The sequence below is a fragment of the Apteryx mantelli genome, chromosome 27 (genome assembly GCF_036417845.1).
Source record: "Apteryx mantelli isolate bAptMan1 chromosome 27, bAptMan1.hap1, whole genome shotgun sequence".
In the NCBI taxonomy this organism is placed as follows: domain Eukaryota; kingdom Metazoa; phylum Chordata; class Aves; order Apterygiformes; family Apterygidae; genus Apteryx; species Apteryx mantelli.
Genome location: NC_090004.1, coordinates 8,755,728 through 8,783,634, shown reverse-complemented (window position 1 = coordinate 8,783,634; position 27,907 = coordinate 8,755,728). Strand labels below are relative to the sequence as shown.

Below are 27,907 nucleotides of genomic sequence, written 5' to 3'. Positions count from 1 at the left end.
ACATCGTACAATCCTGGTGATCACCTCACTGTGTGCTCTCCTTAACTCTTCTCAGGAGACTGTCCCAGAACCTCCTGGGAAACACCACGTTCAGCTCAGAGCTGCTCCTGGGCAGTTTGCACCCAGCCATGTCTGCTGGTGCTGGTCTCCACTATAAGCAGCCTCCACGCTGTTTGCCATCTACCAGCTTTTTAGGGTAGTCTCATACAGCCCCTGTCTTGCTAGGCTGAAACAGCTGAGACCTGGTCCCTCTCGTGGGATGCACCCTCTGTTCCCCTCCGTGCATTAGTGGCCCTTCTCTTCATCTGTCCCAGGGTGGACTGATCTTTCCTGGATCTGGATGCTCCCGACCAAGTCTCTCTCACAGCAGTGCTGTGGGATGTTGGCAGGACGCCCTGCTTGACTAACAGGTTTTTCTCTGCAGACGGTAGTCACTGTGTGATTGCACCCACAGATTTTGCTTCTCTTCTAACGCAGGGCGAACATTACTGAGGATCTGTGCGAGTGCAGGCAGAGCGCGGCCGCTGTGTGCGTCGGCCCCGCTTCCTGTTGTGGGCTACTTGCAAAGCTGGGGCAGAGCCCTGTGCTCTTCCTGAACCCCTCCTGGTCCTTGCGCATCGCCCTGGGGCCACCGAATCCGGGGTGCAGGGACCTGGGGGTAGGAAGTTGCTTTTGGGTAGCTGGAGTCTCATTCAAACCATGACATGATGCGGGACAGGGGATCTTCCTGAGAAATGGCCAGACAGCGCCTGGACGCTGTTTTCATTCCCTCACCTTCAAAATGTGCTGGCCTTACCAGGAAAACCAGACCAGCTTCTCTGTTCCAACAGGAGCCTGTTTCCCATTCAGCTGCTCCACAGGGAGCAGGGTCTCGGCACCAGAAGCAGTGTTTAACCTCTGATGGCATTTTCTGCATAAATAGCCTGAATGTTTGTCTAGCTGCAGAGCCAGGCAGTGCTGTGAAATGTACAGGGAGATGGTAGTGGCCAGATACAGGAACTTTGCTGGTTTTGCTCTTTGAAGTAGTGTGGTTTTACTGGGAAAGGTGCTGCTCTGGCCGCCTGTGGGAGAGTCTGCGCCTGCCCGACCCTGCACGTCGCAGGTAGCAGGGGTGAGCCGTGTCTGCACACGCAAGCCTGCGGCAGCCACAGCACAGCTGGGGCCGCGGCCACCCCACGCATGGCATGGCCTGCCGGCACATCCCGAAACATCCTGCCCCTCGCTGCACGAGAAGGTGGCTGTCTGCCAGCGGCGAGGCCATGTGCACCTGTCGCAGCACTCGATCTGCTGGTGGGATGGGAACAGACACTCAGAGCGCCGGACTAACGAGCTGTCCCTGCCAGGGTCACAGCTCCTCATCCTACCGTGGTCATTGCTCTGGTGTCCTCCAAGGGGCTTTGGCTGCTGGTCTGCTTCATCCCTTGCAGCTCCCTCAGCGCAGGTGAAGTCACTCAGGGATACAGATCTAATATTTATTCATTCAAATAGAAATTTTACTTCAAAGATCACCCACCCAGTGTACTGGGAATCTTGATGTACACTTTAAAAAACAATTAAAAGGTCCCAAATACGTATATGTGAACTTACCAGACTTTTTTCTAATCTAGCTTTTCATTGCACTTGGTTTTTGTATTTCTCTGGATATTGCCAATGGGAAGCTCTCAAAATGAACGAGTAATGCCTGGCTGAAATGCTGCGGTGTCCGGGACCCGCCCCCGCGGGCTCCGCGCCGCTCCGCGCCGCTCCGCTGCCCCCTGCCGGCCGCTGCGGCGCCCGCGCGAACCCGCCTCACCCCGCTTCCCCCCTTCTCTGCCAGCAGCGGGGGGAAAAGCCTTCACGGCGAAAAGCTGCACGGTTTTCAGTTGTACCTCTATGCTTTTTCTAAGAGGAAGGAAAAGGAGCGCTTTTTTGCCATGTAGTGTATTAATTTTTCCTCCGAGTTAGTCTGATGCTGGATTGTTTCTATTACACTCTCCCAGTGGAATGGGAAGACTCCTTCCATATGCAGAAGTCTTAACCGCTTTTAAAAATGAAATATAGTCCCTCCCTTAATGTTTCCCATAAAGAAAAAAATAATAATAGATATTGCCACACTGTTCCTAACTTGGGAATCTCTGTAATTACAGGAACTACATCCACTGCTACACTGAAGCTATACTTCAGCACCTGAAAAATAGTCATGTTTCCTCTAAGACAGGCTACAAAAATTCCCAACATGGGAAGGACTTGAGAAAGAGTATCTTTTTTTTTTTGACCATCTTGCATGGGCATGTGCTTATTATTGGCAGATACACTACAAGTGAGAGAGATAAGGGAAGGAATGTTTACACCCAGGCTCTCAACTTGCCTGAACTACTCCAGGACACTCGAGGATGTCTCCATTGTTCTCATTTGAAACCCTCCTCCAACTACCAAAACAGCAACAAGCATAACAAACAAAACAGGCCAAACTTCAGTCCCACATCTGGCCTTTGTTTCTCCCTGTTTATGAATCTCAGCACTGCCTCTGTTCAGACTTAGTTGCACTGGAAATTCCTTGTGGTAGGAGCAGTACCCCTTTGTAAGGTATGAGATAAAATAAGCACAAACAGCTATGTGTATATGCACACTCTTCTCAAGTACCAAAGTTGTTCACAAAGGATATCTTTCCTTGTAGAGTGGAAGAACCAATTCCTCACTTTAGCACCATTCCTGAATAGCCTTTGGCTAAGATAGTACCTGCATTTAGCAATGTGCCCTTAGCAATGCCTTTCACCTCTCAAGTTTCAAAGTGAAATACTTTATCTGCACAGAACAGAAAAACCAAAGACAGATGTGGAAAAAAGGTGATTAGAAAGATAACATTCAACTTTAGCCTGCTAGAAAAGCTAGTTAGAAAAGCTGATCTAGAATCTTGTGTGTGTTTGGCCATGTCATGGTTTGCTGGCCACACAACTGAAAGTAACAAAAAGCCTGGCATACCTATTTTGTCTGCATGCTGCCTGCACCACATCTTTGAGTCTCATAGCTTTGATGTTGACTTTTCAAGGATTGCTTACAGTGTACATCACTAGCACATTCAGGCACCTCTTGTGGGTTTCTAATGTAAATACCATGAGGACAAACTCTGATTTATTAATCCATTAATTAGATACAATGTGTTTATGGCTACAGAAGGCCCACAGTAATTTGTTTTGACAAAGTGTTAGGCTGCAGTGGAAGTCAGACTGATGTTGACAGTGCATCAGTACTTCTTCATAAGGCGAATCCCCTTTCTTCTAAACAAAGAAGGTTACATTAGTTATTTCATGGAACAGTTAACGTTTCCGCTGAAATTTGAACTTGTAAATAGCTGGACCATTTGTTGTCTCCTTCTTCACCTTCACTTTCTGAGTTTTGTCCTGAAAAAAAAGAACAAGAAAACTATTTTATTTGCTAGAACACAAGAAGAAACCTCTTTACATGAATAACACAAGCCCTACCTGGGACTGAAGAGGTGTTAGTGAAAAGTGAACACTTTCCACTATTTAGATGGGGATTGTATTTCCAATTGCTTTTCTGCCTTTAGTTTGTCAGGCACAATCTGTTTTGCTCATAGGCACCAGTGGAAGGCAAGCCCCACCAAAACAAGTAATTTTTTGGTCATTAGGATTTAAAAGATTTTCTTGTAACCTACAGAACTGCTTCCTTCCCTCTGCTATTTGAAAGCATTACTTTGGTACTTGAGAGGTGACAGCAATAGTATTTTACAAAAGACTGTGTACACCATTTCAAGACTTAAATCTTTGTCCTTGCTAATATGGTAGAGTTGTAATAGCAGATAAAATTTAAGTTACTAGTCATGTTACAAGTGGAATGCTTTGTGAAACCCTCTCCTTGCCTTCTCCATACCAAAGAGTTACTTTTAGGAGCTACCTGGAAATGTCAGTATAACTGGAATGAAGAAGTACATACATACAAAACTAGACCTAAAGATGTTAACAAAACAGATCCAAAAAAAACCCCTAAATCCCTCACCAAAAGATCTTTGCGTGTCTGGATTTTCTGTGCAATAACAAACATTGTTTTTTCTCGCTCGATACGCTGCTTCAGGAGGTCATACTGATTCTTCCTTTGTTGGGCTAATTTCTGGAGAAGAAAAAAAAGCATTTTTAAGAAATAAATAAGACAGTCTGGAACTAACCTCTTCTGAGAACTTGGACCTCACAGACTTTTTTGCATTTTAAATCTTAACAGTTCTACTAAAGAATGCTGCTTCTATTCTGTGGCTAGATTCCAGAAAATTGTGTAACATTTTGATTATCAGACTAGAGGTTTTCCAGTTAGGACTTGATTCTCCTTGCTTGTTTTAATCTCTTAAATCTAAACCAAAAAACCTTCTTCTAACCTGGCTTGGATACTGTGGAGCCTCATTTAGTAGGTGGTCTCTGGAAACCTCAGTTTTCTAACTCATCTGAACTTCAGTGTTGAGTGTAAGAGAATATTTAACTCTGAAAGGAAAACTCACAACTGTTTATTCAGAGAGGGAAAAAAAGTCTGCGACCAATTTCTGAAGTGCCTAGAAATTGCACAGAGGCCTCCCAAAATGCAATTTGTCACATTTATCTACTAAGAACTGATGGTTTTCCCAGCACAAAATGGTATTACTGCAGGTGTGATTTAAGTAATTACATCTAAAAAGAACAGATCCCAACATGCTTACAATATGACTCAGACATTCAGAGAAGATGCATCAGTCTAAAACTTGTCCAACTGCTTTACTGACAAGTCAAACTGAGAAAGCTGGCAAGAAGGAAGGGACCACAGGATGTTATCTGACATCTGAATCAGAAGACAACAGACTACAAATTTACTAATCAGCAATTTCAGACAACTTTATTTTTACCTTATACATACTGACTCAAGCTTATAAGACTGTCCACTACATCAGAACTAATTAGGAGGTATTTATAGTGCTAAAGTCAAGTTTAGCTACTTCTAGGACTGAACTGCTGTGATATTAAAACATCAAAGTTGATGCTGTGCAAGCAATTCATGCTGAAGAATCATGAAACATTCTAAATTAGAAAAGCTAAGGAAATGAGACCATAGCTTAAATGTCTTTGAGAAGAAAAGTGGGGGGAGAGCGGGAGGAGACAAGCCCTGAATCTCAAATCGTACTATGCTCAGAAACTAATGGGAAAAAATAGCATGAGATCAGAACCCTAATTATTTTTATTTCTGCAAGAGAAAGATTACTATGATTGTTGGCATTACAGAAAAGAGGAATAAACTGTATAGCTGAAATTTCATAGATATATCTATGTTGGAAGCTTCTTCACATCCCCTATTCAGAGGTATGAGGGGGTTTTTGAGTTGTGGAGAAGACTTAACAATGAGATGTTGTAAAATCACACTTAAAACTATAGCAATATAATGAAAAGATATTCCCATAGGTATATGTTGTGTAACAGAAGAAATGTATCAAGTGTGTCAAGGAACACCTCTAATCAGATCTACACCATTCCACTGTGGCCCATGTTTCTTCAAAGAATACCAATCACAACTCTTGATTTGTAATTCATAGTGGCCTGGGATACAGCTGAACAAATTCTCCATGTTGGTCCACGATTTGACTGTAGGTCTACACATACTTTATGATTATGTGACATACAGTACAGCCCTGTGTCACCAATAATAATTCTAGGATAACAGAACAACTTTGTCCTCCTTCAAAACATTCCAGTGAACCCTTTTGAGGATTTATGGCATAAAAGACGTAAAGTGCAAGTTAAGAGCGCTACAATACAAATAGTGGCAGCACAAACTACCTTTAAGTGGGCAGGATCAGTGGCTCCTTTCAGTGACTCTTTCTGTAATGTTGCAATAGTTGGTCGGTTGTACACTCTATCTACTAGCTCTGGAACAGTATTCAGATGAGTTGCAATATCAAACTCTTGAACTAGAAAAAAAAAAAGAATACTAGGAATAAAAACTCCCACACTTGGACTAATGCTCAGCAAACCTCCTGAATGTCGCTTATGCACAGTCAGCAATGGAGAGAGTCCTAGCAAGATAGCTCCTGCAGAACAAAGGCCTTCTCTAGTTATCAAAAGGGATTTTCAGAACACTTAAACTACTTTTCCTGAAATAGAATCTTCTTTTATGACAACAGCATAAAGAAAGCACCATGGTGTTTTATAGATTTTACACAGCTTGAAAGAAAACATCAAAAAAAAAAGTTTTGGACAAAGCCTTTATGTATCTTACCTTCTTTTTTGGTATCAAAGAAGAACACATGCTTGTTGGACTGCTTCCCCTCAGCATCCAGGAGATGGAGCTCTGACTTCAGCCTTTCGATTTTCTGCAAAAAGGAAAAGTTGATCTCAGTTTTGCTGAGCATCTGTAACAAGGTGAATCGTGTCTCCTTGAAAGAAATTCCTGTTTGCTTCTCAAAAGTATCTGCATCTAAACTCTTTCTTCTTTTTCAGTCTTCTTTAAACATATCTAGTCTACATTTATGTTGTCTCCTCAAAATCTTCTCAGGTAGAGTTTAACAGTAATTTCCAGTATTACCCAGCCAAATACGTACAAATCATTTTTCAAATGATTTTTTCAAATGTGAGTAACTTACCTTGATGGCAGACAAAATAGAAAGGACTACCTTGAAAGTACTAGCAAGGGTCTGAAGGCAAATCCAAAGTTGACTTTCTTTAGCTTTTATTTAGTGTGTGGACCACACTGTTTAATATAGTTCCATTAGTGGTAATGTGTGGACCAATATTACAGAATAAATCATTTTCAGAAGGAGTCAAAAGTATGCTGTCTGCCTAGAATATTCAACCTATTTCAGTAACCTATTCAACCATTTTCTATTCTTGCTAAATATGAGAAGCAAGAGTATTTAATGTCTGAAATTTACACAGAAATTTGCCTTGTTTTATCACATTCAATATACAGTAAAGTTTTTAGTACAGCTTACACCCTGAGGCTCCATATAAAGCTCCACTGACATTTTCACCTGTCATTTCTGGTATTACACAAGCCCAATTTCAGCAACCATACACACAAACAGCCAACAGCAACAACAACAGAAAAGAAAGTTAAAGGAAAAATTCTCAGCCAACCAAAAAACACTGAAAAAGCAAAGTATTACCTTGGCTTCTGCCACTCTTTTCATCTCCACGTACTTGAGATCCTGCGTCCTCATCACTTTCACCTGCTCAGGGGTGACTTCATCCTTCGGCTGCTTGATGATGTGAACTCCATCCTGGAAGCAGAGGGCAGGCAGCGCTCGCAGGCACGGGTGCCGCCCCGCTGCAGCGCGCTTTGGGCTCCGACAAAAAGCAGAAGGCCCTGCGGTCCCGCGCCCCGCAGATGCTCCTCATTTTCCACCGAGCCTGCCGCTCCCTTTGCCAACGCCGGGAGAGGCGGGCGGGCGCGGCGGGAGCGGCCGGCGGGGCGGTTCCCACCTGCAGCCTCGCGCGCGTCATCCGGAAGTAGAACTCGTCGGGGTTCCGGTCCAGCGCCGCCCGCTGCAGCGCCCGCAGCGCGCTCTGCTTCTTGCGGTAGTCACTAGAGGGAGCGCGAGGCGGTCAGGCCCCGCGGGCGGCGCTGGGGCCGCGGCGGGGCCCGGGGGGACGGGGGCACTCACTCGGCGCGCAGCCGGTAGTCCTTCTTCTTCTCCAGCAGCCCCAGCTTCCTCCGCGCCGCCGGCTAGGGGAGACGCAGCGTCGGCGCGGGGCCCGCACCGCCCGGCCTGGCCCGGCCCGGCCAAGCGGCGGAGGGCCCGGCCCGAGGGGGGGCGCACTGACCTGTGCCCGCTCGCGGTGAGGGCGCTGCCCCGACTTGGCGGCTTTCCTGAAGGCGGCCGACATGGCGGCGGGAGGCGCGACGCGGCCACACGCGGCTGTCCTGCTCGCCGACCGGCGCCCCGCCCAATGCCCCGCCCCTGCTCTCGCCACGCCCACCGCCCGGAGGCCACGCCCCCTCGACGGAAGCCGCAGTGTGAAGAGCCAGGCGGGCGCGCGGAGGCTGTCGGTGTGGGAGGAAGTGCGCGTCTCCATGGCGACAGGCGGCCCAGGAGCGCGACCGAGGCGCCGGCGGCAGCCCTGTGCCGGAGCGGCGGCGAGGAGGCTCCCGTGCGCGCCTCTGCCGTTGAGTAAAGGCGCTGCCGCAGCCCGGCCCCGGCAAGGGCCGGTGCTGCCCCGGGGGCCGCGGCCTTCCCGCCTCACCCACGCTCCGGGAAGGCCGGGCCGGGGCAGCCCGGGTGGCAACGCCTCTTTCCTCGGGGTCTCGGCCTCAGGCCCTGCCTGGCAGCGCTGCCCGAGCTCGGCTCGCTCGGCCGCGTTCTTGTTGTGTGTGAGCCTTAATCTGGGCTGGGCGCCTGCACTCCTTCCTTCGGCTTGTCTCGGGGTGCGCGCCTGGCCAGTTAGGGCGCCGGCCTGCGCGTTTATCTCTCGTTGACGCGGTTTTCTGCCGGGGCTCTGGAGCCCCCGCTCCTCTGTGAAAGCGTAGGCGGGGCTTGTCCGCGTCCTCACTGCAGCTTGCAGCGCCGAGTTTAGGATTGTTTTGTTCTGCAAATAACTGGTAAAACAAAACCTCGGTGCGGAAGAAAGAGAATAAAGAGAGGGGAATGGCCAGATACACCGTTGAAGCGTATCTGCGGCCGCGAAAGCCTGTCTCGGCCGGGGCGCTGCGGCAGAGCGCAGGCACGCCGCGCAGGGGCGCCCGGGAGCGGCAGCAGCGCGGGGCCGGGCTCGCTGCGGGCGGCTCCGCGGGGCTGTTCGTTTCCCGCAGCCGAAAGCCGACACCAGGATTTTCTTAAAATACGAGAGATGGCGTGTTTCTCCAGGGCCTTCTCTGAGAGAGGAGAGCTCGCAGGCGGTCTGTTTCCCTGAAGCCCTGTTAGCAGCGTCTCGGGGCGCGCGGTTGCCCATTGCTGCTCTCGTTTCCCTGCCAGCAAAGATGAATTGGAGCGAACAGGTCCTGGAGTGAACCTCCGGCTTCGCGCTTCGGCGAAGCCCTTCTCCTCGCCTCTCCGGCTTCAGTAACACGAAGACGCCAAACGGCGGTGAGGCGAGCGGGCTCCCCATCGCGGGTGCCGGTTAACGGGGCTGCCAGCAGCCCCCGGGCGGCGCTGCGCGCTGCCGTCCCTGGGCGCGGGGCAGCACCCGGGGCGGCCCCGACTCCCACCGCTCCGCCCCGCCGGGGCGGGCTCGGCTCGGCGCCGCCGGCGGGGGCGCCGCTACCGCCTGCCTGCCCAGCGCCGGGACCGGCAGCAGCGAGCGGCGCGGCCGCGGCGCCGACCAGGTGGGGCAGAGCGGGCCGGGCCGCGGTGGGGCCGGGGGCGGCGGGGCCGGGGCCGCCCGTAGGGGCCGCGCCGCGGGGCCCCGCGCGAGCCGCGTCCGCGGCGTTGTCTGAGGAGGAAGGGTGGGAACTGGGCATCCTGGGGGAACCGGCTCGGGTTTACTGGGTCACTAACCAAGACGTAAACTCGCTTGGACAGCTGGATCGATTTTTTTTCTTTTAGGAAGTACAGTTTATGTCATTTTCTGAAAGAAAAAAATTTGGCGCCATAGTCTCTTTTCCAGACTGTAAAGTTGTAATCCTTAAATTGTATTTTATTAAGCAACCTCTAAAACTTTATCCAAGCAATAAACTCAGAAGCAAAGTTAAAACAAATGCTCAAACCTAGTATAGAGAAGTTTTCAACACCTTCCAAATGGTTGCTTTATGTCCAAAGAGTCCTAGGAGAGGGATGGATTAAGATTACTCAAAGCCTTTTTTTTGTTTTTTTTGTTAGAGGATGACTCAAGTCACAGTTGGAATCTTACTTCTTTAAGAAATAGCTCAGTGGCTTTTCAAAATGTTCTTTACTGTACATGGTTTAGTTTTACATTGTTATATAGTTTCTTTCAGATAATGTTTTCTTTCTTGGTTTTTAGTTTTCTAAGTATTTTGTACATGTGGTTATATTAATCGCTTTCCCCATTCCATGAGATTTCATGGAAATGCTGGATATACTTTATGGTTAGCCTAGCTGAAGCATATTAGGAGGAGTTACTTCGCACTTACTGAAAGCTGAATAGGTGGGATGTGAGGGTGGTTACCTATCTTCACTGTGTAGGCTTTGATACTGAGGTGTCTCTATTTAGATTTGAATTTAATCTGTTCATTGTCTCCCTCTTTTGAAAATCATAAAGAAATATTGACAATTTGGAAAACCTATCATAGGAGCATAGGGAAGGCCGTCCTGGACTGGGCCAAAGGTCTGATGAGCTGCACAGGCCACTGGTGAATGGCTAGGGAAGAGTGCTGGGAGAAGGTTGTATGTACAGATACTTTTCTGACTCCTCTACCAAGCTTTTGAAATCTGTGGCTTTTCCAGCTGCTACCAATATGTGATTGTCAAATATTCCATTACTGTTCACTTTTTGAGAACCATTTTCTTGGATATTTCCTCTGAAGCCTCTGGTATTTAAAAATCTGTTTTTGACTTGAGTAATATTTTTCTGGTGTTTACAGAGGTGTTGAGGCTGCCTCATTTCCCTGATCTGCTTTGTCAAGAGATGGTTTAGCTTCCTGAAAGACAGGCTATCATCAGTATGGCAGGAAAGGGGAAATCTGTCATTTCTTCTGTCTTATTTTTGTGCCATTCCTTCCTTTTTATAGGATGGAGACCACATGGCTGCCTCTTCCTCTGCAGTTACTTCTGTAACTTTTCTTGAAATAGGTGCAGAGTTGCTGGCATTAGTTTAATTCTTACCTAGCTAGGGCTGTAATTTTGAATACTTTTAAGGTTGGCATAGTGTTAACAGACAAAAATACAGGCAATATTGTTAGTAGCTGTGTGCCCAGAAGTGGATGCTTCACAGCAAGAAGTATGATTTGGACCAAGAACTCCTTAAGCCTGTATGTAGGGGATTGTGGGGACATACTAAAGGTAAGGTGGTGTTTGGGACGACCCAGAATTCCCCTCCAGGAAGCCCTGTGGGAAGTTCCTTGGTCCTCATCTTCTGGGGTATCACTGTCTCTGTGTTAGATGTTTTTGAGGTGCCTCTTTTGGAGGAGAATTTGGACATTCCTGAATGTTGCATCTCCCCTGCCTTCAGAATAGCATCCAAAGAGCTGAGAAGTGACTAGCGTGCTGAGGATCAGGTTGGTTCCTTGGCCTTTGGGAGGATGGTAGGTCATTGCCCTTCCCTCTGCAGGGCTTGCAGCCATCTGCAGCACGTCTTCTGTCAGCTCTGCTTCCTGTTTACATTGCAGTTCGTTTTAGAACAGACTCTGAAAAGTCATGCTGACAGAGGACGTGGCCAGCACTTGGGTGGCTCAGCTCTCTGAGGCTGTCATAGGTAGAGAGGGCAGGAATCTTTCTTCTGGCCCATGTCATTGTATCTGCCCTGCTCACACATCCTTTTTTCTGTAGAATGGGATCTTTGTGTGGCTATAGACAACGCTCACTGGTCAATAGATTTCAAAAGGATATTAGAATATTATATATATTTAGCTCGGTGATGCTCAGGGGTTCACTTCTGTCTTGAAGCTGCTAGGTCTGAAACCCTTAACTGACAGAGTCAGGAAAAACTTCTCTGCAGGCAGGTTACTGAAATTCCCAATGCACCACCTTTGGAAGCATTTGGTTCAGTTTGCAGCCAGGGCTCGCTTATTCTACTGCTTGTTCTACTAGGCGAGATGCTTTCTACTGTGTGTTCCTAATTGCAGCTCAGCTGATGCTGTTATGTGGCCTGCTGCTTCCTGCAATACCAACAGGAAAACAGAGTAAGTTGATTCCTCTTTAGGCTCAAGTGATTCCTTTTCCCCTGGGGAAAGGGCTTTTGTGGTAATCACAACATTGATGCACGAGACTTCCATGGTGGCCTGCTGGGGTTCTGGTCTGTGTTTGTGGGATTTGCACTGTGCCCAGCTTGCATAAGGTCATGCTTGAAGAACCCTAACTGCATCAGCAGCCTCAGAAGAGAGATGAATGTAACCCTGTTTGCCTCTGCCTCACCCTTCATGTCAGAAAGTTTCCATAGACAGTTATTTACAGAAAATTGGGGACTGACTGACTGGCTGTGTCTGAATAGAAGTCAGGCTTCTTCACTGGGACAGTGGCCTCGTAATTGCTCCAGTAAGGAAGCCGTTCCTCCTTTGGTGTTCAGTATCCCTGATCAACATCTGTTCTTGGATTGCCAGTGCCCTTGATGGAGCATCTAGCTCGATCTGGCAAGAAGGTGCAAGTGGCACTTGCTGTTCTCCTGTCCAGTGTTCTTGTCTAGAATGCAATCTACTACCCCTCGTTCTTTGTGGGACTTGGACTATTTCTGCTGGTGTAAGTGTGATTTTGAGGCTCAAAGTGAAAAAATTCAGAGAGAAATTGAAAATGTTTTGCCTGATGATGTTATCAGAACAAATTTAAGTGTTTAAAAAAAAAAAGTAAAGAAAGGAAAAAAAACAGCTATAACAGTAGCCACCAGCTGCATCTAGGAAAGGGAAAATTCCAGTTGTTAGGGGGCACAGAGAAAAACTCTTACCGAGATTATTTAATCTCATATTGTTACCAAGAGTTTTAGCAGTTTAGAATTACTTTTAAAGGACAGGACATTTTAAGTGTGAGGGTTGAGACTTTGCAAGCAAAGGGGTTCAGCTGCGCATGCTCTGTTGCTTTCGGTAGGATTTATGTCCCATAGCCAGATTTGACAGCTCTGACTGTGCTCTGTGAAGCAGCTGCCATGAAGCTGCTGCAGTGTACTTAGCTCTGTGGTCCTTCCAGACACAGGAGGTGGCATTTCCCACAGTGACTGATATGTAGTTACTAGACTTTATCCATGAAGAAGTAGTGTATCTTTAGCTACAGCTGGAAGGAAAAATGCTGCATTCTGGGGAGGTATAGTTGCTGAGAAAAGTTCTTGGTCTTTGTTTCTTCTCTTCCTTCCGTTTTGCATTGGCTTTGCCAGGTGTGAAATAGAATTGTCAGCAGTTTACAAGGAGGGGGGAGTGTCAGTTTTCCTGTTGAAAAAAATATCAAGGGTCTAATTGCGAAAGGAAAGGGAAAACTGAAGAATGCCACACAGCTTCCACCTTCCTGTATTTCATCCTAGCAGAATTGCCTCTGCTTGGTGACTCACTTTGTGTCTGTTGATGTTTGCTAAATGGAGAACAGTTTTAACAAATGATTCTGCCTTTACTCAATAGGAGCCCTCTGAGATGATGATATTACTCTATAGGAAACCAGAAAGGCATGGCTATTAAGAGTAAGCTAATAGTTTTAAAATTCTTAATCAAGAGTTATTTAGAAATGTGTTAACATGGCATACAAATAGCAATGGAATAAAGATCCTGAAATTTCTGTTCTTGTCCTTAGTACAATCTCACTTTGACTTTATTTGTCTGTGGTCATCTGACTGTTAACGTTAACTCTCATCATTTCTGATCTGCCTCTGAATATATCACTGTAGATTGTCCCAATTTTGCAAGTTGCATTGTTCTTTTATTGTAAAGTGTTTTGAGCTTCTCCTATACAAAAATAATTCTTCTTAAATCAGCACCATGGATAAATATTAAGAAATTCTTGACCCTCCTAACTGGAGTCACTGCTGGACAAAAGCTTGTTTTAATGCTTATGCCCAACCTGCCCAGTGCCAGTTCTGTTCAGGAATACAAGTCAGCTTCCAGGACCAAAGCTAGGGGCTGATGCCAAGGACAAAATCTTCACTGCTTCAGTCTTCCTAACTTAGTTTTGAAAGTCTAAGCTGTAGGCCAGAGGAATGTGCTATATCCAACCCGGAGCTGTTAGCAGCCCCAAAACTCATAAATCCAGTGAGCAGAGATGTCAGTACAGGTGACTGAACAGCTGGAGTTGTTCTCTCTACACACAAGAGGGAAAGGGATCTCTGAATAGCTCAAGGAAATACTCAGTGTTGATGGAACTGCTGCAGCTCTGCTTCCCGAGTGCTTCCTTCACCACATGTTACACTTGACCCTGCCAGTACTAAACGCCAATAGGAGTCAAGTCATTGTCCCCAGTGGCAGATTAAACTGCTTTGCCATTGTTGAGAGTCCAAGATTTTCCTCTCTCACCCTGGTTAAATGACTGCTTGGATGTGCAGCCAAAGTATACATGAGCTAATAAAAAAAACTGTAGAGATAACAGATACTGAATAGCTGTTATGGGCTAAACAGTCATGCTGTAGCACAAAGATGTGTGGTTTTTGCTTGCTTGTTTTCAGCTTTAGTTTTTGTAGCTCAGTTACTTGAAAACAAGGTGATGTAGATCAGGTATAACTAACTTTCTACTGCCATAGGGAAACTATATGTATATATATGCTTTGAAGAAGAAAGCGGTCTCTTGAGCTGCTGAGGATCTAGTGCCTGTGTTAAAGGATATTTTGCACAAACTCCAGGCTAGCACTTCCTCAACTGAGACCTGGTAATGCTGTGGCAGTCTGTGCAGCTTTGGAATACTTTGCTGTGTTTCCCAACAGTCCATTTCCTTGTTGACAAAAAGTACTTTATCAATTGACTTTTTCACTTATTCAGTACACAGCCTTTGAAGCTCATTGCTGTAAGATAACATTGAGATCAGTAGTCTGGGAGGGTTTGTAAAGAGATGAGATGTCTACATGCATATCAGGAGTGCTTAGGCTTACAGTAAAGGAAGGGATGAGTTTTTGGAGAGGATCAAAAATCTTTCAGTGTGTGAAAGCACTATGGAGTGATTGGTGTTGGAAACTCCCTGTATTCCTGTGATGCATGGAGTAGTGCTGTTGAGTACTGTGTTATTAAAGGCTGTGGTACTGAAGTGAATAGCTGGATAGATAGTGTAATTGTTTAGATATACATCTGTCATAAGTGCTCCTATGTTGCTAGCATACATAATCGCTATTTGTCTGAAGTTGGCTGAACTGCCCAAGTCCTTTTACAGTGTCTTTCTTTGCTTTTCTTTTTCTGTGGGCTGGGTTGGCATGGCCTTATGTCCCGGTGAGTTCATGGTCTCTCATGCTGTGTCCTTCAGCCGCTTCTGTGGCAGAATGGTAAGCAGCTGATCAAAAGGTTGTAGAGAGACTGAAGGCTGAGAGTGTGATATGACATTAAAGGATTAAAGGCTGCCGGGCAATAATTACCATAAACGATGAAGACAAGTCCAGATCTAGGAACAGTTTTTCCTCTTTCATCCTAAGCCAGTCAGGACTCATGCTGACAGCACACCTGGAAATGAGGTAATTGAATACTCTGCCCACATTGTTCAGATTAGTTAGGGCTTGGGCACAGGCACAGCATATGTTTTCTCTGCTCCTGGGCAACCTTTGTTCTTCTGCAGCCAGGAAGTCTTACTGAAGAACTGAGACAAGCCAGGGTGCTTCTCTTCCTTTCCTGGGAAAGATACCCCTCAGCCACCTGTGGTGTGACTTTCCTGAGAAATACCTTTCCAGATGTGGAGATCTTGCTACTATTGAAGTGCGAATAGGAAATACTTCTAGTGCTGCCTGAACATGTTATGTAGGTCAATTGCAAAGACGATGGCAACATGAATCAGAAAAGGAGTTGGAAGAGGGGGAAACTCGCTGGATTGCACCTTGACATCCCCTGCTAAGGCAGGATTTTTCTCTGCCAGCACAGAAGTGCAGCTGGAGATCACACTTTCTCCTGTGCTCCCAGTATGATCCTGTAACTATGAGTAGCTGGACTGGAAATAGAAGACCTCAGACAAAAGTCTTCCCTTTGTCCTGCTCTACAGAGATAGTGAGGTCTCTTCTTTGTCCCTCTGGAAGACAGGCTGCATCAAAATAATTGCTCTAACTGCTTCCATTTTGGGTGAATGAGCCTCCAGAAGATGCTTTTGTGGAGGCACAGTCATCACATTTTTGTGGCGACTGCTCACTGGTGGAGTGCTAGCACAAACAGCTCAGATGATTTTCCCACCAGGTAATCGACACACAGTTGGTGCACAGCAGCAGCTCAGAGAGCACCAGGAGTGCAAGGAAAGCCAACAGGCCGAGCATTCTAGGCCTGGGTGTTTGGCTGAAGGAATGTCAGTGATGGTGGGAAACATCCTAAAAATGTCCCTCATCTGGGCAGGGCTTCACTGAGCACTCAATTTCCCTTCCCAGAGGAAGCAGCCTGAATTTACCTGTTGCTCTGTAGAGACCTGTAGGCTAAAACAAATTATTCTTACACAGTAGAAAACATTGGAACCTGCTTTAACTGATAAAGCAATTTGCCAGCTTTTAGCCTCAAGGTCCCTAATCCCTAAGGGCTTTCCAGCGTAATGACTTGAGTTGGTTTCCCAGAAAGATTCTCTTGGATATGTGCTGTTGGTGATATGCTGGCTCATTACTGGCCTTTTTATTTTTTCAAGAGCCAGCTCTTGTTAGCTTCGTTCTCACAGTATTGTTTTCTTTCTAGAACAAGCTTTTGCTGGCTCTTCCAAACTATCACATGGGAATTGCTTACTAGCTTAGGGGTTTTTTGTTTTGTTTTGACCCAAAGCTGTGCTTTGCTCCCCTCTGTAACACTGCCAACATCATTTCCAGTCTCTTTTAAGCATATGTTTTGCAATAATACATAAACTCTTGGCTCCAAATAACTGCCTTACAGAGAGATTAGTATCTTTAACAAAGGAATTGAGAAGCTAATAGTGAGAACAAAAGCAGTATCTTGAGAGTCTGTAAGACTATCCTGACCTTTCCCACTGGTCTCAGCTTAGATTTTTGCATCTAGCTAGCAGATGGCAGACATCAGGGTGGACTTCAGTCAGTTTACATAGTCCTCTGCCCAGTCACTGTGTTTGCTGGAAATGTGCTCTGCACGTTGTTGCCATCTGGGCTTGAGTGTACTATTCTTGTAATCTCCAGGGAGCCTTCTCTAGCAGAGCTCAGCTCTGATGGAAGTCATTTTTGGCTGACCTTGCATTAGGGCAAGTATTAGCAATGTGGATTTTTGAGATTTGACAGCAGCATTCTTCATAAGAAGAAAACTGGCTTGGGAAATGTTTTGTCATGACTGGGAAAGGAAGGTATGCCACTTGCCAGCTGGGTTTTCTGGGTATCCAGCTGGGTGCCCGGTATTAAACTGGATACTGAGGAGATCAGTATTAATGCTTTCAAAACTCCAGGAGAATGTGCTGTAGAAATGCAAAGGCTTTCACAAAGCCAGCTGAAGAATTACCTTTGCTTTAGATGGGAAAATGTTGATGTATAGCTGGGAAGGAAATTGTGCAAGGCCATTCAGCAAATTAGCAGCAGAGGTGGACATATACCCCGTATCTTATGATATTAAAAAGCTCCTCCTTGGTTTGCATCAATGTGTTTCTGTGGGGCTGTGTCTCATCTACAGAAGTTAGGACTGATGGTTAGAGAATTGGCATCTTTGGTAGTGACATTTCTCTCAATTAGTGCATTGCTCACTGGAGTTGCAGGTGAGTTGAGAGAAGTTTCAGCTGCTCCATGTGTTTTGGAGTTTGTTGCTTGTTAGTGCTTGTGACTATTATATATGAGTACACAGATTTCAGCATTTCCCTAGTACTAAATAGGGTTTAAATGTGTTTACTGAGTTCTTGGCTACAAAGCTTTGTGGCATAATAGCAGAAGTGTGTAAAGTTGATGCTGTGGTGCTTGTTGGACCATCTACACCTACATTTCTATCCTCATTGCTTCTTCCTTTGCACTGCCATAATGTCATGGATCTGGAGGGTGTAAATTGCAAGAGAAGTTGTGCAAAATGACTTTGAGGCGGTTTTTGCTTGTGAATCTGTGTTGTTGTCCTTGTAAATACAAAATCTGATGTAGCAGACTAAAAATAGTCATCAGAATAGATTCTCTGTAAATGTTTTCTGATCCCCCTGAATTGTGATTAAAAAACTTGTATTCGGATGGCTCCTGTCATGCAGGCAGAATGAGGGCTCCAAGTGGCATGAATAACTGCCCTTGGCAGCACTATTTACCAGAGAAGTAACTAAGTTGGGTCCTGTATGTTCTGACCTGCTCGAGTCACAGGTCATCTATTTGCACCGGCTACTGCAGTGTGCAGTAGGATCTCCTGCATTACTTTTTAAAGCCTTCTATATGCAGGGACAAAAAATAGATCAGAAGACTCTCACATATGCCATGAAGATCTTTTCCTGACCTGTGTGCTGCACAGCCACCTTTTCCTCCCAGCTCTTTCCAGCCAGCCTCATCTCCCTGTGCTGTTCCAAGGATTTTGCCTTTGTTTTTTACGAGTGAGCCTGAGGTTGTGGTGGTCCCATCTGCTGATCCTTTGGTAGGGCAGGTAGTTGGGATATGTTGAATCCGGAGCTAAGACTCTGGGAATTGCAAGGGAGCTGACTAACAAGTGACAGCTTAAAGAAGGAGGCCAGAGTCAGATTTGGGGGTCCTGACAGTAGGCAGAATCTGTATCTGAACCTGAGTGAATTGCCTGCTTTTCAGAGAAGGTGAACACTGACTTTGCCTGAAATCAAAAGGAAGGATGCAGGTGCTTAGCATCCCTGAAACTGAGATGCCAAACTACAGGCTGCCAATAAATAAATAAAAAGCTGACCTCTGTTCCCAGGCTGTAACTTGCTCTGGCTTGGAAATAAAACATCTCAGATGTGGAAGGATATGTCCCTGCTTGAGCAGCTCATCCTGTGCGCTGCCGTCCTCCAGGGAGCAGGGTGGTTATGTTCCCATTTTCACGGTGCATCTCTTCAGATGCACTCAGAGAGCTGTGTTCACTTTTTAAATCACAATGCTCCATACTTCTGACATTTCTATGCTGGATTGCTAAGTACTGAAGTTACATGTGTTTGTCCTCTGTTTCCTCCTGCCTGATCCAGTCCATCCTTAGTGAAAAGTCTCACTCTTTCCTCAGCCTCTTGAGCTCTCCTGTTGTACACTGATTGGAGTGTACTTCAGGTTACTTTTGATGCAAACTCCTAGGAGAATGTGTGGCTGTCCCAAAAAGGCTTCTCTCCAAGTTTGTCCTGCTACAGCTGTGTCCCTTTGTTTCTCAGGCGTAAAGGGCGCCTGCCTTTTGCACGCTGTCTCCAGCTTAGCCGGCCAGCCCTCATTCAGCCACACTCTTAGGAAATCTTAGTGGAGAGTTAGACCTGGCAGATGGAGGCCTGTTACCTCACTCCACAAAAATGCTTTGTTATTGAGAAAATGGAAACTGTCTGAGGTTTGGGAGCTGAATAGGATCATTGGTGTCTGTTTTAACCGCAGTTTGGTCGCGGCTGCTGAACGTTCCCCTAGCCGAGCATTCCCTCTTTCTACACCCATAATCTTCAAGTCATCGGAGAGCTGCAACGATTTAACTCATTAGCTGAGCGAATGCTGAATACTGTTGCATACTCTGCAGAAACTTCACTAAAACCTCAGCATCTTCCAGCAAAAGAAAAATGGCTAGCCAAGAAATAACCCTTTGCAAACTGTTGCCCGGAAGAGTGAGTCCCTACAGATATTAAGCCAAGTTCAACACTTTTATGGTCTCAGTTGTTCCCCCTGTTTACTCTGATTTTTTTTTTTTTTTTTAGAAAGTTTATTAGATTATGCAGGAACTTCTTGGAGAGAAAGGAGTATGCATGGGGTTTTGTTTTGTAATCCTTTAGCACAGGCATCTGAATCCCAGTTCTGAAGAGAAACTTCTGTTAATCAGTAAATTTAAAAGCAAGTTTCATCAGTTTCCTGAGCACTTGAGTTCGGGAGGATAGGAGAAAGAGAATGAAAACAGGGATTCAACTATTTGCAAGCTAGTTTTCATATTGCTGTGAATGACTTGGGTTAGTCTATACCAGTTCACAAAAGAGCATTAACCCAAATACAAGCCTTGTTTTAGTTAACAGATATTTGTATGCATTTGTGAAACTATGATATCTGATACCTCTTGCTGAGAAGATTGCATAAGCATTATTCACCAAGCACCCTAGCAGAACTGAGAGCAGTGTTAGCTTTCTGGAAGTAAAATGAACACTTTATTTATGTATTTTTAAACTAATGAATCTTAGCAGGCCAAATGAATGTCTTCCAGCTGCTACAGATGTTTTACATGAATAAATATTTTAGTGCATAGAAAACCCTAGAATATTGGAACCACAAGATTATAGATATTTAATTATTACCCTGTAATGTAAATATGGCCTTGATATTTTGGATTTATTTATCCAAATTTCAAGTGCTCACACAGAAACCCCTCAACGCATTCAGCTCTTAGTTTGTTATCTGGGAAGAAGAGTGATTATTCAGCATCTTCTACAAGTGCCTTTGAATATGAGAGTGGGTTTTAGTAACAGTAATTTGCTTAACTGGGGAAATAATCCCAGCTGTTCCAGGCAGAACCCAAGATCAGTGTTTTGGCTGTAATGAACTGTTTCCGTTCTAGACCCCTACTCTCTGTGGGTTTACAGTGTGACCATAAAAATCCTTTCCAGGCTGAGCTCTGGCTCCTGAGGTCTTTGGAGAGGGTTGTTTTTTTTTTAATATGAAATGCAAATTGTAAAAACAGTTGGCAGTTGATTTGCAACCCATATCTTATCAGTTTAAAGACCATTCTGGACATGTGTTGTTCCTGTAACCCTAAAGCAACCTGATTTTTTTTGAACAATCCAAGCCCACAGGATTTCCTTCATGTGAGTGTATTAGAAGTTGGGTAACTTCTGTCGTAGTTCAGTCAGTGGCTGCAGATCATGCCGTTTGCTACTAAAACAGCATATATATTAACTTAGTACTGCTATGGAAAAATGTTCTGGGTTTTCAGGCTCAGAAGAAGTTGAATAATAATATAACATGTCTAACTGAAAGGCCTGACTTCAACGTGGTTGAAGACAAAATATCCCTCTGAGGTCTACAGCTGATGGTGGTATTCCTAGATGTTGCCTAGGATGCTAGGATTGTGAAGAAACAAAAAAAGCAGATCCTGAACTGTCTTTGAGTGCAAGAACTACTTCTGAGACTCATGATCCCAAGTACTAGTCTAAACTACTGATGTTTGTCAGGCTTTTGATCTTGCCTTGGAATTCTACCACCCTAATTTAAGAAAAAATGGCTTTTTTACTCTTCAGAACTTATACAGTTTGAACAGAGGGATAACTCTTGGTGTTTCACTATTCCAGTGCCATCTTCTGGGTCATCTTGCTCATTTTTAAAGCCCCAAGTTTAATTACCAGGACTGTCTAGCAAAGACACAGTGTTATTTGGACAAAAGATCTGGAATGCAGAGTAACTGCACAGGACTGTGTCCATCTGTCTCTCCCTCTCCTTTTCGCCTGTGTTTCACAAGGAGTTTGGTCTGTGGAATGCATTTGGACATGGGTCTATAACATGCATTAGTGGACTTTGCGGTTTCCAGGTAGATTGGGATAGATGTTCCATCTCAGAAGGGGAGAGAAGCTTTCCAGCTTAATCACTGGACAGGACTCAGATCTTGGTTTTATTTTTAGCTCTACCAGGCATGCCTTGTGCCAAAACCTTCCGGGGTGCGGGTCCCAGTAGGGGGGTAAAATAATTCCCTGCCCTGCTGGTGCTGTGAGGGTAAATAATGTTTTTGCTGGTGACATCTAGCAGGGAATGGAGGAAGCAGTAATCCTGTGAAAGGTACAGGATTTCAGGTCTGTTTAACTCTGGAAACTAAGCACTCTTCCACTAATGGTCTTGCACTGGATCATCACATATGTTTGTGTTATCTGCAATAGGGAGACAGGGAGTTAAACTACATTCCATTTAAGGACACTAATATTTAGTTCGTATACTGGAGTGAGGATTAGGTAATTTCACCTGCCCCTTTTCTCAGCATGTGGAAATTTTTACATAGAAAAGCCAGCAATGAAATTTTAAGGTATTTCACTGACTATCCTTAACTCAGTGAACACTTTGATGCCAAGAAAATTGCTGTAATATCTCATTCAGAGTGTTCTGGATTATGTAGAGTAATAGTGGTACTTACCAAGGAGTCATTAATAGCGAAAAGTACACAATGTGTTGCATGGAACTCGGCCAAGAGAAGTTTTCTCTTGTATTTCTCCACCCTACACAAACGTCATGTAAGTCACAGGAAGATTAAATCTGGCCCCCTGAGCTTGTATCGAAGTCTTGCATGCGTTGCTTTTGGAGACCCTGAAGAGTTGTGTGTGGAAAACCACAAATGCACTTCAAGTTGGTAAAGGTGTTGGACCATGCGCACGGATTATATCATGCTTCATGCTCTGTGGAACAATGACTCAACTAAGGAATGGTCAAATCTGTGCTTTCAGATCTTTTCTAGTTTTGAGTTTTAATTTGGAAGAAGATGCAGAACTGGAACTCTGAGTAAGAGGGGAAGGGGGCAGTTCAAAAATTTTGAATAAATGGACCCCAAGTAGATCATTCTGTTTCAATAACACTAATCCTTTCCAGTGGAAATCAATGAAAGTTCTGCTGCTGCCTTCATTAGCACCTGACTTGGTAGGTAAGGCTAATAATGATGTTTATTAGCATTTAACTTTCTGTTATGAGTCTTGCTTGTTTGTTCTTTTCTGTTGCCATGACATTGAGGGGCAAAAAGGTTTCAGAAGTCTACTATATATGACAAAATTGGAATCTGAGATTCTTATGTTTCTTATGAAAATTTAGAGTAACTTTAATTGTAAGAGTCCAATTTCCAGCCACAAGTAATGAAATCTGAACCTCTGTAGGAAATGCAATCCCTGTGCTGAGGTCAGTCTCTGGTTTATGATGTGACTGCTTTTGTTTCTGGGCAAGCACTTGAGTGTTTTGCTAGTGAAGTGATGATTTACTAGTGAGAGGCTCTTGTGTGTCACACCTGCTGTAACTGACTCCGCTGAGTCCTCGGGAGAGCCAGTCTTGCATTGGCTTCGGGTATTGCTGCTGCCATTGAGACCACATTGGGTTGTACGCTGATCCAGGGCATTCAGCAATGCAAGGTAACAGTTAGAGAACTGGTCTAAGTTTTTGTTTGTGGGGATTTGCTGGTTTGGGACAAACAGTCTGCAAATAAAACATTTTTGTTTTGATCAGTTGGGAGAACAGAGAGGAGGTGTCAGGGTAGTGGTGTTTCCTTGTTGAAGTGCAGCCCACAATCCTCCAGCTGCCCAAGCGTGCAAACAGCTTTGGGAGCTCTTTCGTCTCGTCAGAGCACCCTGCTGTGCCTTCCCTTTCTAGCGCTGGTACAGCCGCGCTTTCTTGGGAAGGATGCAAGCTGCTGCTGTTGCTTTCAGTGAATGAGCGTGGAACAACTTCACTGCAGCTAAGAAATCGGGCATTTTTTCTTATCCTCTGCTTCAGGGGCTGAAACATCAGCTCTTCCTGGTCTTTACCTTAAAGTCTGGGTTAGAGGGCCCTCTGTTACTTAAAACCCTGGCTGTTCTGTTCTGTTGGTATCTTGGCAAATCTCTGCATAAATCTCAGATTTGTGTGAGAGGATGAGGTGCTGAAAATGAGCCACAGGCCTGGGTCAGGGGCTTTCTAATGTTGTTGTTTCTTCTCTGTTTATGTAGGGTGCTTTCTTTCTGTAAAGGAGCAGTTTTCATCTCTTCTTGAGTTTTTAGGCACAGGCAGCACATGTGCTTCCCCGTGCTGCCTGCCAGCAGCATTGCTAGGTGTTTGCATGGCCCAGATTCGAGTGCAGTCAGTGTGCAAGCAGTAGCGCTGCAGGGGCATAAGTTTTGGAAACCTCATGTTTAGCTGTGTGACATGAAGGCATTCACACTTAACTTTATGAGCATTTGTGCCCATTTGTAATAGCCATTCTGCTTAGTCTTGTGGATGTGGTGATGGTCTTCCTCTTTATAGGTACCAAAGATTCTGTATCTCAAAGTATTGCAGCAGAGCATGGCAGAAATTGGAAGGCATGTTGCTTCTTGCAAATCTTTTTAGTCCTCACAAGGACTTGCTTCTTAGATTTTATGTAAAATGTATGATGATTTTAACTGATGGCTTCTCTTATTTAGAATGTGCAATATTTAAGAGTAATTTAAAAGGATGTCAGTGAGAAATGCTCTAACAAGGAGCCTGACTTGTGGATAACTAACTCTGTATGGTTAAAGTAAATGATACCTGGGGACCAGCTCATCAAGCCAAGACAGCATCAGCCACATGAGGTGGAAACTTGGCAAGGCAGTGTTTAAAAGACAAGACTGTCTTCCTGCTTTCCAGGATCCCCTGCCAGTCTCCTTTCGGCAGTTTCTTGCACTCTCAAGGCTCAGCTATGCTGCCCTTGTAGAGTTACCTTTTTTCAGAACGGCTGCAGCTGGCACACACAGCATCTCCCAGGCAACAGATGATCTTAGTTTTGTTTCAGACCACAAGCAAGCAGTTCTCGGGATGGTAACCTGAGACAATCAGTCTTTGCCAGGATTCAATCCTTCCCCAGATTTAGAAGGTGCTGATATGCTGGGAGTTAGAGTTGTAATTGCCTTTCCTTGCAAGGGACACCAGCAGCTGTAAAAAGTCCTTTAGACAGAGACTGTACTTCTCACGCAGGTAGCCAGCACACAGGTGCCCGCAGTTACTGATTAGACAGCAGGAGAGGCTGCTGGCAAGAACATGTGGCACACGAGTGACATTTTTGTGTCTCCTCTGCCACCTCGTACCCAGCACTTGCTTTGCTCTGCTGATTTTGCATGCCAGAACAGCCTTGAAAGGCACAAAAGTGCCAGGGCTGTGACTGTAGGTTGTCTTCACAGTTGGTATATCTGGTTATATGCGAGAAACTAACTGCAAATGCTTGAGTTTGGGAGACAAAGAATCAAATCAAAAAGGGCATATTTTGATCAAATTTAGGGGGGTAAAAGAAATCTTTGCTCTTTAAATAATAGGCGTGCATTAAATAAAATGTCTGATTTATGTGTCTTTGCTTGCTCCTGTAAGTAAAAGCTGCTTTGTTTATAAAAACTGAAGTTGAGCAGACCCTTAATCAGCAAAAGAGCTGCCAGGCTTTCTGGAGAAGACAGTTAATAAGGGATTGGGCTCCAACCAAGCAGGTTCGCTTTTCAGCATGCAAGCGCAAAGCACGTGCACTGCAGCTGCATCCTTCCCATTCTGCCTGTCCACAATGCCAAGCGCATGCTTGTTTAGAAGCAAGCTTGAAGCAGCCCCTTGAATGCCTTTCTGTGCAAAACAGAGGTGTAATGCTGTACGTACCTTTTATCCAGGGACTACAAAAGGCTTTGTAAACACTGGCTTAAATTATATATCACCTCTGAAATAAGAATGGTTTCATCCTCCATTTAAAAAAAACAACTGCCTCTGAGGGGGAAGGAATAGTAAAAACTATAGCATATGGCTTGAATTGTAAGAAAAGTTTAGGGAAACAGAGCAGAATTCCTTCATTTTGCAGTGAGTTCTGTACGGAGATGTGTAGACCCCAAAACCTAGCAACTAGAGCAGTCTGATTATTTTTTTTCTGCATGGAGGCTGTGATGTCTATTTGAATTGCATGATCTTGGTGTGCTGAGTGGATCTAAGATGAAGGTAAATTGGCCTGAGTGTGCAGTTAGTCATTTCCTGTCATGCTTTCAGCGTTTGAATTCCAGTGTACTAGATATGACCTTCACTGCATGGGGCAAAGAGATTTTGAAACAGTATTGCCGGAGTCCTCCATTTGTACATTCAAATAAGCAGTTAGGCATTTATATGGCTATGGGCCAACTTTGCTGGTTTATGTGGGCATAAATCAATTCAGTCCGAAATTAAACTTTTATTACTAGATTATAATCCTCACAACGTATTTACTCTGTGGGACTCCCTTTTTCTTTTCGTAATATCAAGGATATTATGTTGATCTTACCAGGTTTCTGCCCTGGGAGTATTTGGCAATTCTCTGTGGACATCTTAGGCTCTGTGTAAGGAACAGAACTGTCTTTTGAGTTTGGGGCGTGAATGTGTTTTCCCCTGTCCAGTCTTTGTGGGTGTATGTTTGCTTCCCAGAGAATACTGACTTCATGAAGGGGGCCCTGTTCCTCGTGAGCGACTGTGATCACGCTGGCGTGGTGTTCAAAGGCTATAGTATGCAGACAAGAAAAACATGCTACAACAGGCAGATAAAGTGAGGCACTGTATGTACCAATTTGTAGTTGTGTGTGCATGTATATATACTCTCTTCATGGCTTTCTTGGTGGAACCTCATCCAGTGGTTCCTTCCCACTCCTTTTCTTGTCCATCACTTTATACTGACACGGACAAAGAAGGTTCACCTATAAATTAATCCATTTCTAAGCAACGGGCATTTGACTTTCCAGATTAGCTTCTACACAGACTTGGTGTGAAACTTGGGGCCTGGAGGCCAGCCACTGCCCATTAATTTGCTTCATACGGTTGATGGCTATCTTTAGAGTTTGTTTTTTGTTTTTTGGGGGTTTTTTTGCATTACTGTTTGTTGCCAGTAGCATGATGATTAATGTACGGTCTGCGCAAGATGTCTGAAATGCCTATTCAGCCTTGCGCAAGTAACAAGTTCCTCATTCTGGCCCAATTTTCTAGTTGAAAAAGGAAAGCTAAGGAAGTTCATGAGTTTGATGTTGGCTTACTGCCATGATATGATTTGTCACACCCCTTCACTGATGGCATTTTTGCTAGTACTTTTGAGGCCCAGATAGTACAAGCAGATAGGAATTAAGCATGTTCGCGCGTTGAGAATTTCGTGTGAGGTGCTGGTAAGGTCTGACACGGGCAGCCTCTTTGTGATGGCCCCTGGAAGTGCCGCTGCTGAGCCTGCGCTTTGCCCGCTGGTGCATATCACGCACGAGCAGCGAGCCTTGGTGCCTTAAACCCTGCGGTGTTCTTTCCTTCTCTGAGTTGTCGCAAAGCGACTTCCTCTTGGAATCAGAGCACAGGGAGTTTCATGACTGAAATTAGCATTGACAGGGTTTATTTTCTCAGACTAAGAAAGCCTGAAGCCTGTGTGCACCTGCTTTCAGTACGCAGCCCAGTGTTGCTAAGGGTGCAGTCCATGGGATGTTGAAGCAGATGACTGTTCTGGAAGCACATATCCCAAATCACAGAAATTCAGGTCTCCCTGAGAACATCTAGGGAATATGACTTTCTGAATATTGGATTCGGTGGCTGTTTTAAGTGCTGTGACATGGATGATCATGTGTCTTGAAACTACTTTAAAAAAAAAATCTTTTATGGAGCTTCAGGTGGATTTTTACTTTGTCATCACTGAGATTCATCAGTTACCTTCCTGTACATCTGTCCTGCCTGTTGAGACTTTATTTTTTCCCTTAGCTTTGGGGTGTTTCTCTGACTCTAACTCCTACAGCAATAGATTATCTGCTTATTGAAAGCTGTCTTTTATCAGGTGGTCAGCTGTGCCGACGCACTGCCAGGAGTGTGTGGCATACATGTTTTGCTCCCAGCGCTGAGAGCGCAGCTTGGCTGTGCAGTAGAGGCACCCTAAGGCATGGGACTGAGAGATCTGTAGAAACCGAAAACATTCAAAATATTTAGGAGAAAGACTTTGAAAGCTACTCTCGCATCCAGCTATTACTTGTAGAACCTGACAGTAATCCCACTAGCTCAGGGTGTTAATAGCCTTTTTAGCTTATTCTGATTCTTCTCCACTGTCCTCCTCAGATGTTTTCATAACTAATGCAGTTTATTTCCAGAAAAACATTTTGGGCTCCCAGGCTGGTGTAACGTAAACAGATGGGCTTCAGAGAGAGGGAGCCCTTTGGAAGAGAACCTGATGTCCAAAGTGACCAGAGTTAGCACTGCAGCGTGGAGCAGTTCATGCCAGGGAACCTCACTTTGGTTCTCTTTGGGGAAGAGACAGCAAGGCAGAATTCACCTTTTATAGAAGCACATGTAACTGGAGGGAAAATGCCCTGGAGATTTAATTTTTTGACATCACTGTTACCATATTTAAATGGGAGCTTACCCTTCTCTCTTAAATGGGATGACTAACATCCTTGTGGGGAGAAGGGAGCAGGAGTTCAGCAAGCAGTTGCACGCTTGCTCTTTACTCCTTTTTA

At 45.0% G+C, this 27,907-nt stretch overlaps 2 protein-coding genes across 5 annotated transcripts in view; one reads left to right on the top strand and one right to left on the bottom strand.

The window, feature by feature from the left end:
- Positions 1-3,085: 3,085 nt before the first annotated feature.
- Positions 3,086-7,910, bottom strand: UTP11 (UTP11 small subunit processome component). Its single transcript, XM_067311578.1, has 8 exons — positions 7,773-7,910; positions 7,613-7,674; positions 7,431-7,533; positions 7,115-7,228; positions 6,229-6,322; positions 5,790-5,920; positions 3,997-4,107; positions 3,086-3,380 (listed from the first exon to the last, which is right to left on the bottom strand). The coding sequence occupies exons 1-8, from the start codon at positions 7,833-7,835 to the stop codon at positions 3,297-3,299; spliced, it is 762 nt and encodes a 253-aa protein (XP_067167679.1). The 5' UTR covers positions 7,836-7,910; the 3' UTR covers positions 3,086-3,296.
- Positions 7,911-8,758: 848 nt separating this feature from the next.
- The window catches only part of FHL3 (four and a half LIM domains 3), a 31,749-nt gene continuing 12,600 nt past the window's right edge, over positions 8,759-27,907 (top strand). For 2 of the 4 annotated variants that reach the window (XM_067311584.1, XM_067311582.1), the window contains exon 1: positions 8,759-9,031. The gene's annotated coding sequence lies outside the window, so the exon portion shown is untranslated. Of the gene's footprint in view, positions 9,032-9,194; positions 9,271-27,907 lie in introns of those variants that run through there. The other 2 variants (XM_067311581.1, XM_067311583.1) reach the window with 2 other exon arrangements.